This window comes from Ambystoma mexicanum, chromosome 6p, assembly GCF_040938575.1.
Source record: "Ambystoma mexicanum isolate Mex_15411 chromosome 6p, UKY_AmexF1_1, whole genome shotgun sequence".
In the NCBI taxonomy this organism is placed as follows: domain Eukaryota; kingdom Metazoa; phylum Chordata; class Amphibia; order Caudata; family Ambystomatidae; genus Ambystoma; species Ambystoma mexicanum.
The window spans coordinates 365,972,114-365,991,468 of NC_090935.1; the positions used below are offsets into that span (position 1 = coordinate 365,972,114).

General features: G+C 47.2%; 1 protein-coding gene across 6 annotated transcripts in view; it reads left to right on the forward strand.

Moving 5' to 3' along the window:
* NIPBL (NIPBL cohesin loading factor) overlaps nt 1–19,355 on the forward strand; it is a 2,053,700-nt gene that overhangs the window by 897,832 nt on the left and 1,136,513 nt on the right. For all 6 annotated transcript variants that reach the window (XM_069627143.1, XM_069627142.1, XM_069627145.1 and 3 more), the window contains one exon: nt 18,700–18,925. In XM_069627143.1, coding sequence (XP_069483244.1) covers nt 18,700–18,925 — 226 coding nt within the window. The remainder of the gene's footprint in view (nt 1–18,699; nt 18,926–19,355) is intronic.

The window sequence follows — 19,355 nt, forward strand, 5'->3', positions numbered from 1 at the left end:
AAAATTACCAACCGGTGAATTAATAACTTAATAAACCGGCAGTATGTTCGAGGCTATTTTAAAAAGTGGTAGCCTCGAACAATGGGAAAATCCCATAGGAATATATTTGCGGTTGAATATAAAAAGTGGTATCCACTGCCACCAGCCAAAACTCGGTCGAGGGGGGGGACTGGACAGACCGCCTCGAACAACAGACCCCGGGGCAATCGAATTGCCCCGACCAGTACGTCCACAATATGATGGTTTGTACTGGTTCTGTTCACAATTTGAGACTAGTAAAGCCAATGGTGACTTTACATGCCCTGGGAGACAGTAGTCAGTCCCAGGGTATGGAGTCTGTTTGGGGGTCGCTACGACACCCCTGGGTTACGGCACGGAGGGTGCTGTGTAACCCACATACCAAAAACACATACAAAGTCAAAGGAACACCTCAAATCATATCTAAGAGTGGGAGGAAAAGAGTCTCACTCTTAGCAGGAGAAAAAAAATAAACCCCAAAAAATCCAGCAAAGTTGCTGGGGGACTCACTAGGTTTGGGAAATTAGCCTTTACAGAGAATTCTCCCTAACAGTAACTACTGGCTTCACTCTAAGCGAGTAGTTGGGCCCGCAGCATTTTCTACGGAGGCGTCCAGTTAGACTGCTTATCGTATTTTGACCGTACAGTCATTCTTACTTAACCACCTTTAACCTTTGCTGTGCACAAACTGCCATACTCTTGCCCTAACATTAACATACCAAAACATCTAGTCTCCTTTTCGTGAACGTATGCTCTGACCTCAGAATTTGCCTTTTATAAGTGTACTTGACCTGCCCACAAGTCATGAACCTCCTCACTACCAATATCCTACGCATACTGCCACTGATCAACTCTCCTCGCACTGACACTACCTCCACATACTACTGCCTCTATGGACAACTTGCAGATAAACAGTACCTTGGTTACAGCTAACCACCACAACGATTTTGTCTCTCAAACCTCCACTCTTACAATGACCACCTCACTACCACTGTCGGATCTTATAACACTGGCTAAATTCTTGCCAGCTTTTCAACTAATTCCCGACACTCCCATTTGTAATGGCAAAACTATCACCAGCCTTACCTGTCCACTATCCCCAGCTTAATGGATCCAATTATATGTCAATAGACCTACACCTAACCAACTGTGTTCCACTAACCTTTTGAAACTATAGGCTTGGATTGAGACTGACTGAAAGAATCGTAGTGGATAGATACTTTGTCCTGTGCGCTATTCACCTGGCCTATTCAATTATTGTGATTATCAGGTTTAGGTGATCCAGCTGCGGGAGTCTCACAAACTAAGAATCCTCCACAACAAATTCTTCCTATGACATTGATTAGTTGAATGTTGCAAGACTATCACTGCACTTGGAACTAATATTCCATAACCATAATGTTCTAATGAATAGTAATTAAAGTCCACAAATTGGAATCAGAATGTTGTTTGCTTTGTATTCTTGTCATGTAGTACAACAATGATATAGCCGACACGTGTTTTGACCAATGTGGTCGTCCTCAAGGCCTTTTCCTATGTTTAATCTTCAATATCTTATATTCTGCTCATAATTCCAATCGTAGCACAGTTTCGCTTCTATTGCAATCAAAACTGCTGTTTGGGTTGTATCCCAGAATCCTATTGTTTTGGGGTTCAATCCCTAGAGTAGCCTCTTAGCCGCATCATTTCAAGCGTCCATTCAACAACGGAATGGACGCTTGAAATGAATTTGAGCAGAACATTATGGTTATGGAATATTAGTTCCAAGCGCGGTGATAGTCTTGCAACATTCAACTAATCATTGGATTGAGACTGACAAATGCCTATCTACCCAAAACTAAGGACAACAACAAACATCCCCATCTCACTAAAGAAGAGGACTAAACCAAAGCCTATCTACAGCACTTCCATCAATAACCAAACTCGACAGAAAACTGTGCTACCTACCAAATTCACCTGACACTCCACATATCAAAGGTGCATTGATAAATACCAGATCCATGGTAGCTCATGCACTAGACATTGCTGAACTAATCGTCTCAAACCAAGTAGATTTCCTAGCTATAACTGAAACTTGGCTTCATGCAGCAGCAGGTCCAACATTGTCACTAGCTATACCAGAGAACGATACCATATTAAGGTTAAATGGAGAAACTGCTTGTGGAGGTGGTGTCGCCCTCATCGCTAAAACTAAATTTGAGGGTACACCCACATCTCCCTTTCCCCTCTGGTGAACTCTTGACAGTCAAATTGCCACTTACATCACGTACTAGAACCATGCACCTTATATACAGACCACCAGGCCCTATCAACGTTTGAGGAAGATATCACCTCACTAGTTATCATAAACACAAAACCTAGTTCACAGATCATAATAGGAGACCTCAATCTAGGTCTCAACGACTTGGGCGACAATGTATCAGTACTTGCCAATGCTATCACTGAACTAGGCTTCACCCACCATATTACCTCGCCAACACATACCAAAAGATGAATTCTAGACTGGTTAGCCGTCCTCAATTGTGACACTAAAATTATATCCAATGAACCCTATGCCTGGACAGACCATCACCTTATTTCCTTCACCCTACAAGATAGTCCACAATCTAATCTGACTATTCCATTGGCTCCCCCAGCACTACCGAGAACAAGCATAATATAACAGTGGAGAACTTATTACTGCTGCTCCAACCCATTACCAATCCCACCTCCACTAGTTCAGACCCCTCAGCTCTAGTAGATTTATACAATGTTATATAATCAAAAAGCCATTGACAAAATAGCCCCCTTAAAAATGTGCGAAGGAAAGCCTCAAGCACACCTAAACTCCTGGTTCACCCCCAATCTTAAAGCATTATGCAACGAAAAAAGAAGTGCAGATTCCTTATGGAAAAACAACCCTACAGTGCTGAATACATCGGAGATTCTTCAAACTAAAAGGGACATCTATAATGACAGAATTAACAAAGCCAACTCAAATACTAGAGAACTCTTCATCGTAAGAGAACTACAGCCCCCTACTCCTCCAACTGAAACGTGTATTAAGGACAAGACTTGGTGTACAAATATCCAAGCTACGCTTTCAAAAACAATTTCTCTGTTACAAGAAAAAATTTAAAGCAAAAAACTAATTTGAATGGATTGTGTCTTCCAACGTATTCCTCATCTGACATGTGATGTCCACAACTGTGCTGCTTCCGAATTTATTTTGGCAGAGGGTGCCCTTGCGTCAATGGCGTCGGGTCGATGTCCCTCGGAGGCCTCCGTCGAGGGTGACATCATCGGATGTTATAAGTAGCACGCACGGCGCCCTTGACCCCAGGTCTGTTTTTTCCGCAAACATGTCTGCTTCGAGAACTCGGCGCTCCTCATGTCTTCTACTTTGGGTTGTGCGATTAGGTTTTCTTCTTACACCCCGACGACCCCAGTCTGGCTTAAAGACCTGTCGGGACTGCTTGTCCAAGATGTCCATCACAGACCCACACCGTATTTGCTTGTGGTGCCTGGGTGAGGACCACGCCACGGACGACTGCTCGAAGTGCCAGTTGTTGACTGCCAAGGCCTTGCGGGAGCGTAAGGGGAAATTAAAGGTAGGCCGTGTTTCCAAACCTCGTAAATCCAAATCGGCTGGTATGTCGACCGATGAGTCGAGAGTCTCTCCTCGTCAGAAGATGTCCGGACGGTCTAGGTCCTGGAGTGATTCGCCAGGATTCAGGAAGTCTCCGGAGACGTTCCAGGTCACAGTCTTTGTCTCCCACAAAACCGTTGAAGCCTGAGAAACTGTCAAAGAAGGTCTCGATGCCTTCGGCACAGTGTCCGTCGGGGGAGTCTGTCGGGTCTTTACCTGGTTCAGACCTTTTGAAACCTTCGAAGTCTTCGGCTCCTTTCTAGACGCCAATGCCGAGCAGAATTTCGATTGAAAGCCCCTGCGGCTGATGAGCCTCCAAGAAAGGCTCCTGCTAAATCTGTGAAGCCTGTTCCTGAGAGGTGCACTCCTCTCCCTAGGAAGGAGTTTTTCCAATCTCTCCAAAATATTTGAGGAAGAAGTTGATGAGGAGAGGTTTGATGAGGAATTTGTTCCTTTTGGTTTGCCTTATGGGACGCCTAATGGTCCAGAATGTCTCATTGATGAGGACAGTCGGATTGAGCATCTGAGACAGTCATTACATGATGCCAGTGGCCTCGATGCATCTCCAGGGATGGAGTTTGGTGAAACCAGAGCCTGGTGAGCATGCTGAGTCCTCCTATAGGAGACTGAAGTTAAGAGGTGCTGAGTACCTGGGGTGGTCCAACCCTCAGGTTGAGTTTCATCAGGATGATCTCATGGACATCTTGGATCAGGGCCCGTCCACTGACCTGGTATTGCCTTTTCATGTGACCTTAAAAAAAAAGGGGGGCTGCTACTTGGACTTCCCCAGAGTCTGTTCCGGCAGTTAATAAGTCTTTGTCGAAGAAATGCCGCCCATCCAGTAGCGACCCTGGCTACCTGTCCACTCGCCCCACTCCCGAGAGTTTGGTGGTTCAGGCGGCTACGGCCACCTCGAAGCAGGCAGCGTCCCTACCATCTGTCCGGATAGGGACGATAAACGCATGGATGGATGGATGGGGGCGCAAGATATTTGCTGCTGGGAGGATGGCCTTGAAATCGGCCAACTCCACCTGTGCCTTGGCTAAGTTTTCGCACACTCTGTGAAATTATTTCAATTGCGGCTGCGCATATTCCCGAAGGGGAAGAAAGGGAATGGCTTTCTAGCTATTGTGAAAGATGGCAATGATGCCTTGTGTGAATCCCTTCAATCTGGGTTGGACACTGCGGATTGTGTCGCACGGTCCATGGCTACAAGCAACGTCCTGCGCAGATTTGCGTTATTGCGGAAGTCCGGTTTTGCTCCCGATGTGCAGGCCCGTCTTCTCAACATGCCGTTTGACAGGTGGCATCTTTTTGGCAGCAAGTCTGATGAAAGTCTTGAAAAGTTGCAGACATCCAAGGCGGCCGCCAAATCTTTGGGCGCGGCTGTCAGACAACCTCTCCCTTTTCGTCCTAGGGGACAACAATGGAGGGGTGGTTCCTTTCGCTATTACTCCTCATTTGGAAAGTCAAAGGGACCACCGTAGAGGCACTTGTGGTAGACGAGGTAGGGGTGCCAAATCCGCTCAGGCAGTTGCCTCTTCACCTTCAGGCGCTTCCACTGCCGCATCTAAACAACTCTGAGGCCATTGATCATAGTTCTCCAGTGGGGGGCAGGCTGTAGCAGCGTCTCGAAGAATGGTGAGCCATTACTTCAGATGGGTGGCCTCTGGATACGATCGCAAGAAACAAGGGGATTGGGTGGGCACTGCTAGTCTTCGTATAAATTCCCAAATTATAATATTTTCAATTCTCCAAATATTTATTGGGAGCACACCCTGTAGCCTTGACACAAGGTTGAAGCGATATCGGAAAGAATAGGACCGGATTGCCTCCATTCCTGAGTGTGCTCACTCTTAATCCTCCTTCCGGAGTTCTCGTAAATTCGATTTTCTTGCATTCCTTTACTTTACTTTCAATAATGCTCAGTCACAAATTAAAGAACTGGAGCTTGTTGTGTGATATTTCAAGTATCAGGTGTTATTTATTTTTCTGCCTGACTCATCAGTGCCCAATTATTCTTTGCCAATGCATTTCGGACTTCCGTCCATCGTCTGGGCTATGAGCACTAATAATAGTCTTTCACTAATTTCATAATTCCACATCATCACAAAATTGTACCCAATGCAGTAATGTTAAAATTTTCCATTTTATTCATAAGTGAATTACAATCCTAGGTAAATCAAAACATAGATATTGTCATAACACATACCCAAGAGTAGTCAAAAGATGAAGTAACACATTAATAGAAAAAAAGGGGAAAAAAATCAGTGTCAATATATTGTCATGTCACCATGTGTTTGTTATAGAGCATTGTGGTAGTAATATAAATAAAAAATACCCTACCTGTGGGGCTTCAACTACCCAGAGTATTTCAAATCTCCTGCATAAATGAATCACAAGATTGTGTTTCAATACAGTCTATAAATTACTATATATACAATATTGGTCAAATGTAGACAGTCTCTTCTCTGCTTACCAGATAAGTAATCTGTGCAGCTCGTTCATTCTGTGGAGATTCAAGACGCAGTATATTAATCACTAGCTGTTGCTCATTAAGCTGTTATTGGCAAGTTCTGTAGTGGCCACTTACCTCAATGTCTTCCGCGCACTACCAAGGACGTGCTGCTTCAAAGGAGCTGCCGTCCGTGCTGTGCGCGTATATGTAGCACTACTCCTTCCCGCGCATGCACGTTAGGAATAGTGGGCTTGTTCGTTCTCTCTCTCTCTCTCTCTCTCTCTCTCTCTCTCTCTCTCTCTCTCTCTCTCTCTCTCTCTCTCTCTCTCTCTCTCTCTCTCTCTCATCTAATTACCATATATCTTGCAGAGGTTATTTTACCTAATCATTCTATTCATCATGGCTCTATCAATGCTATTTAGATCAATATGATAGTTCAAATGCGCTCCCTACGAGCGGCTGATCGTAGTGTTTCTCCTGCTATCTCTTCTAATATTACCACACTGATTACTCATGATGGTATAATTCTGATCCCCAAATGGTTATTCATACCAATGAAGCACGTTACTGATTGAAAACACTTTCTCTCAGCATCATAGTGTCTTGTTCAAGGACATGTTTCTCATGCTCTCTTCTAATGTTTCCACACCAATTTCTCACAATGCCATGATTCGGATCACACAATAGTTATTAGTACCAAAGAACAGTCCCAATCGTAATTTACTGTTAACAATGTTTGTTTTGCTATAGATCACACCCATAATATTCATCCTTTGTATTACAATTTTTGAACACATTTTCTGGCATTCTAGTACCGACCTATCAGTCTGATGCAGTGGATCCCCATTCTGGGTGCCATAGATCGACACTGCCTTGCGTTCCACAAGGGCGCTTATTCTCTGGGGACATACCATGTGACCCTGAGGTGGCTGACCCACTGGGGATTTAAGTATCAAGTTCATATTAGTCAATGTATTCTTCCATAATTGCAAGGATTACAGGAAACACAAAGTTTCTCTTCGTTGATACCCCAGGTCTCAGGGAGTCGATGGATCCAATATGACTCTTGTTGGTTTAGTCTTTTTCCCAGATCCTCAAGTGCATTACATTGTCTGATAACTTCTAAGACTTGTATTCTCATCTGGCTGATGTTGTTTCATTTGATTCCAATGTCTTGCCACCGCAGAGTTCACATTATTGGTTCGAATACATGATCTAAGTTCATTCCATCTCAGCTTTCCCGGTCTTCTCGTTTGGCCAACGTAGTAAATGCCACGCGGGCATTTGATCCCATATATTATGTTTGGTGTATCACAGGTAGCATAACTTCTCAGTTTGATCTTTTCTTCCGTGCGTGGGTGGTCAATGGTGTCTCCTTTAATTTCAAAGTTGCAATTACTGAAATGTAAACATGGGTACGTTCCTTTTCTTGTAGTTTCAGGTCGCTTCATTCCAGGTCTGGTTTTCACCAGTTTATCTTAGATTCGCACTTCTTTTGTAGGCAAACGTAGCTATCTCTTTGAACAAGTGTTCCACTCTTGTCATTTGTTAATGTGCACCAGTTTCTTTTTTAATACAGACTTGATTCTATTACTCTGTAAAGAATAACATGAGACATAAACCAGGGGAGGTGTGCTTTTTTCTTTCATTCTTGGTCTAGTTGTAGAAGTTGCTGAAAGTTCTTTTGCTGCACTTATCTCTAGAGGTTTTGTGCCCTCTTGCTATAAATCTTTCGCCCATGTTTTCAATCTTTCTCGCATGTAGCTCCGTCGTTCACTATGCGTTTTACCCTCATCTGACTGTAAGGTAAATTTTGAATCAATCTCAGTTGATGGAAACTCAAGCGATGCAAGAAGTTGTTACGGTCTGTTTCTTTCATGTAGATATTTGTTAGGTAACTGTTTTCATGGACTTGAATTTCAACATCTAAAAAGTGAATGTTGGTTTTTGAAATCTCATTTGTACATTGTAATGTAACAGTTCTTGCGTAGGTGTGACCTTCGCCGTAAGTCTCTCAGTGGATGAAAGTGTTTTGACAATAGAGAAGAGAGTTTTAGGTTGACATAGGGCATCACCAATTTTCTGAGAAAGATGCAGAGTTTTTGCTGCTTTGATGTCAGCATGATAAATGCAACATGACTTCAAGGCTTCTTTAAGAGAGGGGTCTTAAGATTGACGCCACTTCCATTCAGCTTGTCTAACTTTCAGCTTGTCGGCTTTAAGTTGATTAGAGAACCATGGTTCTGAGGGCAGTCTGCACGGTTGAATGAGTTTCAGTGGGGCAATCTTATCTGCAGCTTCGCAAAGAGCCTGTGATAAAACGGAAATGTAGACGGAAGGGTACAATGAGTGGTTACCACTGAAGTGAGGCCATGAAGATCGACATTCTTCCAGGATCGTAGCCAAACGTTCGGTGGTAGGGTTTTAACGGAGGGTCCATAGTCCTTGACGAGACAGGAGATTAAAAAATTATCTGCCCAGAGAACTGGTTCTATCGATAGGAGAGTAAGTAGAGATTCATTTGCAAAAATCAGGTCTAGCGCATTACCCAATTTGTGTGTGGGGCCCTGCACTAATTGATACAGTTCAAGGTCTATTAGACTGTCAAAGAGTTTAGAGCAGGAGATCTCGGGAGATTACATTTTAAATTAAGGTCTCAAGTATGTCCAGGTGGGTACATAGCGCATTTGCAGATCAGCTATAAACTCTAGTAAAAGTTCCCTGGAGTTCCCTAAGGGCCCAGAGGGGCGATATATAAGAAGGAAGTGACAAAAACAATTTAGTGAAATGGTACACTTGAAGAGAAGTAGTTCCATGTAGAACTTGTGAGATCAGTTTAGCTGAGTAACATTAAGTTCAGGTAAATAGATGACCGCAATCCCACCTCCGTACCAAACGCTTTGAAACAGAGTGTATAGGCACTATATAAATAAACTATCATATCTTATATCATACTGAGGTTTGGGACGGTCCACATATATCTGGCAGTAATCAGGTGTTATAGCTTAAATCAAAACGGGGGCAGAGCTAGGCAAAAACCAGGGTTTGGTAAGTAATGTCGGACGGCGGTCAGTTATCAGATGATGAATGTCAGCTGTATGTGCCGGCAATGAGCGTGTGTTTAATACCTAGTCCCGCTCCACATCCATAGTGCTAGTGTCTAGCTGTGGGCACGAGTGAAACCCACAGTGTTCCCTGTTTGGACCACTGCTGGGTGTTTGAATGGTGGCAATCCTTACCATTGATGGCCTTGGACCTGTTTCCTGCCAGGATTTAGGATCAGGTGAGGACTCCTGTAGCCATTTCCTCAGATCAGCGTTGGAGCAAGTATCCTGAGTAGAAGAGCATCCGACTGAAGATCTGTGGACGCCTTCCGAAGAGGCCTGACATCCCTTCCTGTGTTTGGCCCGGTGAAGCCCTGCTGAACTACCTGATCTCCGAAGGCCCTTAGCAGTGCTTCAACTTTTGGATGGGTGGAAACAACCAGTCATGACGACTTCTTGAGTACCAGCCGTCCCGAGCCTTCTGAATCATCCCTGGACCACCTGGTGGTCAGACCTGCTCTCCAGTGGGCTACCTCGACAGAAGCATCAGAGTTCTGCCTTTTGGTCCGGAACGCCGGTTGCTAGCTCATGCCACGAGTCGCCTTTCTGCCAAGTTTCCGCTTCCTAGCATCAAGGGAGCCTGCCCGGGAAGGGCTTCTTTGACCACGACTGGAGAGACGCCTGCTGTCACCCATGTGCTTTGACTGTCATTGGAGCCAACCCTCTCCCATCTGGTAGTGTCTTGAAGCGGCCTGCATTGATGCCTATGATGCATATTCTCCTCTTCCTACACTTTGTTCACCCAGCTACCATGACCTATAATTATGGAAAATACACTGTTTAAATTTTGCCCCAAGTGTAACTGAAAATTCCTGTGGTTAGACGAACACTTAATTTGTAATTTGTGTCTTCCGAGAGACCACATCAAAACGTTTTGTCGAGCGTGCAGGCTCTTCAAGCCGAGGACTGCTCCACGAAATGCTGGGCCCACTAGAGGCCATGGAGGTAGAGGGAAACTTTAGTGACACACACACACACACACACACACACACACACACACACACACACACACACACACACACACACACACACACACACACACACACACACACACACACACACACTCACTCACTCACTCACTCACTCACTCACTCACTCACTCACTCACTCACTCACTCACACACACACACACACACACACACACACACACTCACACACTCACACACACACACACTCACACACTCACACACTCACACACTCACACACTCACACACTCACACACTCACACACTCTCTTTGGGCAATCAAGATCATGACATTGACCAACCGCCGAAGGATGGCAGGGATGTCGGTCTAAAAACTCCCTCCGAAGGTCCATGGATCAGACCTCTGCACCTACATCCAAGATTAGACGCTCGTCGTCGGATAAGATGGCAAGCCCTACAAAATCTGTAAAACACTTTTCTGGGCCCCAGGGTGTGGGGAAACCTCACAAAAAGACCTCAAAGACCCCTCATAGGGCCAAAAGCCCTCCTATGGAGAAGACACAGCAAAAGGAAAAGCCTAATTTATCCAAGCCCATAGAGAAACCCAAGGATTCTAGGCCTAAAGTAGTACCCCCCGCTAATGAGGATTTAGAACTTTCCCCTCAATCTGTGGTAATCCCAAGTACTCTTACGTCCCGTCCCCTTTCCTCCATACTGTATGGGAGATGGAACCTTTTTCACCAGAAAAAACCTTCTTCCCCTTTAAATCTAGAGGCACATGGGGGCATGGCCCAGGGAGCATGCGCTGCCCAGACTCTGCCCTCCAGCCTCCCACCTCAGTCCCCTTTTCTGTGTCGATGGGAACGGGCCGAATTCACCAGTGCCCCTGGGTTTGGGTTTGGCCATGTAATTCCACTTGCTGATACTTTGTTTTTTTTGTCTTATCTATCATTCAGGTACACGGTCCTCGGGCGTGGGGCTCCTCCCCGGCACATGTCAACTTCTACAGGTGTCCATCCTGCAACAGGCTCTTCCCAACTTCAGACCCCCACGCCCTCTGCCTATGTTGCCTTGGCCCAGACCACGGTTGGCAATAATGTTCGGCGTGTGACTCGCTGTCCTCGAAGGCTCTGAAGAACAGACTAGCCAGTGGAGGGGAGCTCTTCCAGAAGACACCTCCAGTGGATCTCAAGAACTTTGTGAAACATCGTCCCAGGTCCAAGGTTGGGCCGATTATTTTCCAGTGCACCCCGCAAGGGAGACTCCTTCCCAGGGACTCTCACGCGCGGGAGGTAACAGCCAGTCCTTCTACCGAAACGTGCACTGTGGCTGCTACAGCTACCGGCCTTCGGGTCAAGGGGACCTCGGATCCTCCCGGACGCAGTGTCGAGGTACCGGAAGGTTCTTGTAACGGGCTTAGACCTGAGGGGCTCTGCCCGTTTACCGGCACTATGGCCGAGGGGCTACGCCCTAACACCGGCAATATGCCTGAGGGGCTATGCCCCAATACCGGCAATACATCCGAGGGGGCGCCTATACGTAGCTCTACCGACCCACGGGTCAAGGGTGTTGCACCTACTGGGCCGAGACCCGAGGAGCAGGGTAGGCCCAGTGATCCACAAGCGAGAGTCTTGGACGAAGCCGGACCCAGCGGTCTGGGCATCACGTCGTAGGCACGTGGCAAGCAGCTCGCCAAAATGGCCACTGCGCCAATCAGGAACACCCGTCCAACGCCATTCCATGCATTCGGCAAAGAACAAACATCAAGGTGGGACTTGTCGCAACCAGGTAGGTGGCCTACAGTCTACCCTTCATATGCTCAAAGCAGTTTTTCCCAATGCGTCCATACAGACTGGGTACGCAGCGGCTCCAGCAGTCACCCGCTACCCCGTCGGTACCCCCTACCACCTCTTTGGCCAGTGTGGAGGTGCTCTTCAACAAATTCCTCGGCCTCATGAGGTCTCCACAGATGGGGGCTATCATCAAGGACGCATTTAGGGAAGTCCTTCCCGCGATGGTAGAGGCACCACAGACTCCTTCATCGGGCCCCCAAGCCACGGTGCAGCTGCCTCTTCCAGGCTCCACAGCCAACTCTGCAACCTCCAACGCCTCCGACTGCGGTCTCCGTACCCCAGCCTCCGGCTCCATCTACCCCTCCTCCCCCACAAGGACACGGACGAGGAGGAAGATCCAGAAACGCCATCCTCAGCTAGAGCCTTCCATGAACATCTTGCTGGCCTGGCAGAGTACCTGGTCCTCCCTAAGCCCGAACTGGCAGAGGGGTTTTTGACTGAAGTCCTCACAAGACGCCCCTCTGCCAACACAGGGATTCCACTGCAAACTGATGTAGTCTCCCTGGCCAAGAAGAGTTGGCTCAAGTCCAGCCGGGCAACCGACACCTGGGCGCCAAGTACAGGCAGATGGATGGGGAGACACTCTTGCTCTCGACCCATCCTCAGCCACGCTCCTTGGTGATCCCTGCGGCATCACTATACTCCAAGCCTCAGTCGTCCTCAGCCGCCTCCTCTGCGGTGCTGCTAGGCAAGGAGGAGATGATCTTGGAGGCGTACGGCAAGAAGATTTATTCCAACGTCTCCTTGCACCTTCGTCAGGCCAACGCCGATGCCATGTTGGCTGCCGCCAACCAATGGTTATGGTAGAAATTGCGGACTTCCTCCATGAACTCCCCTCCCAATGCCAGTCTCACTTTAAGGCGGAGCTAGCAGAGGCCAAGCTCGTGGCACATGACCTCATGGAATCCACAGTAGTGCATATTGATACCTTGGGCTGTGCCATCTGCATTGCCACAGACATGAGGCGCACAGCCTGGCTCCGGGCGACGAAATTCAACCCGGACGTACAGGAGCGCATCTTAGATCTGCCGTTTGAGGGGCGTGGGAGGGACCTCTTTCACTTCTCCTACGGACGAGGAGCTCAAGAAGAATAGCTCACAAACAGCAAAGTTTGTGTCCATTCTTACAAAGACCACGCCTAAATCTTAAACCCAATATCTGCAGCGCTCAGAGAAGGGTCGTACATAAGGAGGGTTCCTCTGCTTCCAGGAACGCAGATCCAGGCAGCCGGGCCACTCGCCGTCCCAGAGCTGGCGCAAACAACAAAAGGGGGGGGGAATTAAGGACTTTTTCCAGTCCACCTACTCAGCCTCCGAGGGAAAGAAGGCATGACATGCCCCTTCGGGTCCATGTGTCTCCGGTGGGTGGCAGGCTTGCTCTCCACGCACATTTCTGGTGCCAGAATTTCACGGACCCCTGGATCCTCTCCGTAGTATCCACCGGGTACCGCCTACCCATCCCATCTTCCCCTCCACTCCTACAGGTTGGGACAGCAACTCTTTTGGCAGAGATGCGGTCGCACTTAGAAAGTCAGGCAGTGGAGGAAGTTCCAGCCTCCAAGCGAGGCTTTGGCTTCTACTCCAGGATTTTCGCCATTCAGAAGAAGAACCAGGCAGGCCTGAGATTTGTGCTGAACCTTTCCACCCCCAACCTCTCCTTACCCCTGCAAAAATTCTAGATGGTTACGCCAGCTTTTATAGCGGAGACATTGGACAAGGGAGACTGGATGTGCCACTTGTCATGAAGGACGTGTACCTACACATCCCAATTTGGCAGCCCCATCGTTCTTTCCTCCGGTTCAGAATCATGGGCTGCCATTTCCAGTACAAAGTCCTTGCGTTTGGCCTCAACTCGGCCCCCAGCATCTTTACTCGGCTCATGAACGCTGTAGCAGCCCTCCTCAGAGCGCAGGGCCTCCACATCTACCCATACCTCAACGACTGGCTCGTAAGGGCTACGTCTCCGGAGGCGGTTCACCACTCATCCCATGCCCTTATGAACACACTACACGACCTGGGCTTCTTGCTCAACCTCAAGAAGTCACAGCTGCTCCCCACGCTTCCTGGGACTTATTTGGGACTTGTGCTCTGAGAGGGTTTTCCCATCGGAAGACAAGATCGCGGCCATGAAGAAGGCCACCGCCCACTTTCTCAGCAGAGAGGTGACCTCAGCATGGTGGTACCAACATCTGCTGGGTCTAGTAGCGGGGGTCCTGTTAGCCGTGCCGCACACAAGACTAAGGATGAGAAGGATTCAGCTGCACTTCGCGGACTCATGTAATCAGGAGCAGGGCTCACAATTGGAGATTATCAACGTTCCTCCATCTCTCCACCCAGACCTAACTTGGTGGTCCATGGACTGCAACCTACAGGCGGGCAAGGCTTTTCGCCGCCCCCTCCATCATCACCACAGAATCCTCGCTCGAAGGCTGGGGTGCCACCCTGGACGATCTCTCGGTCCACGGCACCTGGACTCGACAGGAGCAGGAATACCGCATTAATTGGTTGGAGCTGAACGCCATATGGCCAGCGCTCAGAGCATTCCTCCCACTACTCAAGGGCAAGTTTGTCCTCATCCAGACAGACAAATCGACCAGCATGTACTATGTCAACAAGCAGGGAGGCACCAGATCCCCTCCTCTGTGCAGACTGGCGATCAGAATGTTGGAATGGACCTTGGAGTATGAAATTTACCTCTCGGCAGTCCACCTTCCGGTGGAATCCAACCGGGAAGCGGACAGTCTCAGCAGGCTGGGAGCGGACAATTGCGAGTGGCAGCTAAACGACCTGGCTACTCGGGACCTTCAGCAAGTGGGGTCACGTGGATCTCTTTGCCACCTGGCACAACAAGAAATGCCCCCAGTTTGCATCCTGGCAAGGGCAGGGCCCCGGATCGCTGGGCGACGCATTTCACCTACAGTGGACCGGTTTGAAAGCCTACGCCTTTCCTCCCACTCCTGGTACACAGAGTAATTTGCAAAATCAAGGAGTCTCACAGGCTCTGCATCATTCTGATAGATCCATGGTGGCCGGCCAGGCCATGGTTTTCGGAGCTCCTCACCCTTTCGAAGGTGTCACCGATACACCTTCCGACGGGCCCAGCACATCATCTGCCTCACCAGGGAGGCAGAATCATCCACCCCGTGCCAGGGAAGCTAGCTCTCACAGCGTGATACCTGAGCAGTTAACGCTTAGGCACCTTAGCCTCTCACAGGCCAATCTGGAGACCATACAGGGCGCCAGGAGCAAAGCCACCAGGGCCCAGTACAAGAGCAAATGGACTAGGTTCTGCCACTGGGCAGAATCCAAGGGAATTGACCCCTTGGCCTGCAATTTGGATGATGTGCTCTCCTTTTCAGCGCACCTCGCTCATTCGGGAGGGCAGGTTGACACCTGCCGTACATACCTTGCAGCCATTGGGGCGTTCAGTATCTCAGAGGAAGCCATTTTTTCCTTCTCTAACCCTATCGTCAAACATCTGACGGTTCTCGCTAGGCTCTACCCGCCCGTTAAGAGACGGCACCCTGTGTGGGACCTTTATCTAGTCGTGGGCGCCCTCGCGCACAAACCATTCGTGCCAATGGCGTCTGTGGACATTCGGCTGGTCACCATCAAGACGGCCTTACTAGAAGGTCTTAGCTCGGCTTGCAGAGTCGGCGAGAATCAGACGCTGGTAGCCTCCGAACCATGTACCACCTTTCACAAGAACAAAGTAGTCATGTGGACACACCTGGCATTTCTGCCCCAGGTTCCATCCGCATTTCACCTGAACGATGAAATAGTCCTCCCTATGTTCTTTCCCGATCCCAAGGATGATTCACAGAACGTGCTGCACTGCCTGGATGTCCGGCATGCCCTCAAATTCTACTTGGACTGGACCAAGGGCTTCCGCAAGTCGAGCACCCTGTTCGTCATGTTTGGCGGCTCGAGGCCAGGCTACCAGGCCTCTAAAGTTTCCATATTCTGCTGGATGATCGCTGCCATCAAGGAAGCGTTTAAGGGTCAGCACAGGCCACTCCCGGGCAGCATGCATGCCCACGTAGTCGGGGCCAAGGCAACGGCCATTGCATTCCAACGCCATGTCCCGTGGCAAGTCTTATGCAGGGCGGCCACCTGGGCCTCCCCTCGGATTTTTTCAAGCATTACTGTTTGGATGCCGGCTCTAGATCTGATGCCACTTTCGGACAGGCGGTTCTCAGGAACCTATTTGCTTAAGGAGGGTCTCCTCTCCACCTTGGGGCTACAATCAGTTGTAATTGCCCATACAGTATGGAGGAAAGGGGAAGGGACGTAAGAGTAATTATAAGTTACTCACTGTAGTGACTTACATACTCGTTAGTCCATAGTCCCCTTTCCTCCATACATCCCGCTAACCTCCCCCCTAATAACACTGGTGTCATTAGGCAATGTTAAATCTCTTGTCAACGCGTCAATGGGGACTGAGATGTGGCGCCGGAGGGCGGAGTCAGGGCAACGCATGCTCCCTGCGCTGCGCCCCTCCGCGCCTCTAAATGTAAAGGGGAAGAAGGTTTTTCTGGTGAAAAAGGTTCTGTCTCCCGTCCCTTGTAAGGGGCGCCCATACAGAATGGAGGAAAGGGGACTATTGACAATGAGTACGTTAGTCACTACGGTGAGTAACTTATAATATGTTGTACAAGAGGACAAGCTGGTTTTACGTACTCACCCTAGGTTCTCCCCCAAATTCATCTCCAAATTTCATGTAAACCAGTCAATTGAGCTATTGGCTTTCTTCCAGGAGCCCAATAGATCTGCTGAGGTAAAACTCCACACACTAGATGTGAGGAGAGCTATCCTCTACTACGTAGACAAGACCAGACCGCTAAGAAAAACAGATCAATGGTTTGTCTCCATAGCGCCAGGCAGAGAAGGTGATCGTCTGAGAACGCCATCTCTAGGTGGATAGATATATTCAACTGTGCTATTCCCCATCAGATAAAACACTGCCTTTTAAGCCCAGGGCTCACTCCACGAGAGGTACTGAGGCTACTCTGCCATTCATTGCAAATGTCCCCTTAGACAGTATTTGCAAGGCAGCTAGACAGAGCTCTGTTCATACTTTCACTCAGCACTACTGCATTGACACCCATTCCAAGAAAGATACACAAGTGGGTCAAGCGGTTATAAGACATTTTCTCATGAACCTTCTCACAACCCACCTCCTTATTCCACTGTTCGCTAATCTATGCACCGCATGTGATCTAAGCAGATTCCACAAGCTTCAGAAGGGATACAGTACTCGCTGTAATCTATAGTATTACAGACACGCCTAAGTCGACGTCCCCTTTTCGACTACGAAAAACAAAATGCAATACTCTGCAGTGACCACGCATGCATAGCATGTGAATTTAAGCAGAAATAATCAGAAATGCTTTTACGGTAAGTAATGCATGTCTTCTGATGCCTGTATCTGCTTAGATTCACATGCGACCCACCCTTCCTCCCCTCGGAGGGAAGGCGCATGGATGCTTATGAACTTGTCTGATACGCATCTGCTTTGATACAACTGTACTCGCGCTACACCACATGCTACCTCATGTCAATAACGATCTGAGGGACCTTGACGCGTGAGGGATCATGGGTTCAGTGGACGTCACACTAGGGATAGTATTTCTGGCCCACCCTGTCGACGTGCCTTTTCGTGTTTAGAAAACAACTGTAATACTCCGCAGCTTCCACCAGAATTAGTCCCTCAGTTAATTGTAGGATGACAGTTAATGTAAAGTAGTTTTGTTTCTAATTTTCTATTTCACATTATCGTTTCCCATTTTTCATTGTTGGAGCAGCGAACAAAATAATTGTTTTAAACTGACACAAATGTGTTACGGAAAATGCTGCTGAAATTGAACCCTATAGGCTTTCTAAATTGTATAATTGGTTCTAACTTTTGTCTAGTAAAGTGTTTTGAGATTCTGCACAGTAATGGAGATATTCTGTTTATGAATATTAATGACGATCCATATTGGGGAAGTGATGGCTACTGCTAATCCATACTCCTAGCAGGAAAGGAAAGCAATATTTGTCTGCCATCATTGTAGATGGATGGCAAAAGTAGCAGTAAAGCTGGACAATTGATTTTTTTTATTTTGTTATTTTTTGTACAGATTTGAAGTTTGCAATGTATTAATAGACCAACAAAATACATTTGAAATTAATGTATATTTCTAACGATCGTAATTTCTGAATATTGGTCATCAAGCATACAATGTATTTTGCTAATTCAGAATGTTTGATTTGTTGATCCAATTTGCTCTTGTGCAAACCCACACCCATATATTTGAAGATACTTAATGCACGGCATGTGTCCATATAAAGGATTCATTCTGTATGGGGAAAATGCTACCTGTAATAGTTTTGCAGTTCGATATTAGTCATGAATTTTCTTGTGACAGTTTGTCTACCTCAAGAAGTTGATGTTCCCCAAAATAATGGAAAACTGTATTGTCTTAGACCAGAGCTACCTTTAGATATGCTGATGGTCCGCCTACACAATTCGTAGCTTGGTACATAAATTACAGCTATCAACGCACACACTAAATGACAGTGTTATGGTCAGCATATGAATTTAGAACACCTGTAGCAAAAAGCTTTTCTAGCCAACATTATTTTAGTCTGTCTTGAAAAGTAAAAAAGATACATTTATGAGCAACTTGTAGTTTATTTTGAAGACTTTGAAAATGTTTGGTTTTCTTGCAGAATGACAGTGAAGATGAGGACAAATTATGGCGAGATCTGATCATGGAGAGAGTAACAAAATCTGCTGATGCCTGTCTTACAGCCATTAACATTATGACCTCACCCAGCATGCCTAAAGCAGTATATATTGAAGATGTCATAGAAAGGATCATTCAGTACACCAAATTTCATTTGCAGAATACCCTTTATCCACAGTATGACCCAGTTTACCGAGTGGATCATCATGGTTAGTATACTTTTTTCATCAAATATGTGTAGGAATGTAAATTGAAATTTCGAATGTTATTCAATGCACATTTGCTATTTATTTCTGAGCTACAGGTCTTTTGTTGATTATAGTTTCAGATTTTGAGGTGTTGGATGTTTTTGTGGTCCCGGGCTGATATAAAATGTTACCATCGAAGAGAAACTCACTTTTTTATATTCTTCCCTTAGTATTCCATATTGTTACCTGGGCTGGTGTGCTCCAAGATCACCCCATTTGGTCCGTGGGTGCATTTCTGATCCAAACAGCATGAGAAGTAGACTAATGGCAGTTATCTAATTGGCTCATCACTCAGTAGATTTTTAATACGCTGATTGCCCTTTGCTATCATATGGTGCCAGATTTGCTGCCAATGCATATCAAAAGTCCTATGCCCCAACCATTTGGTTGC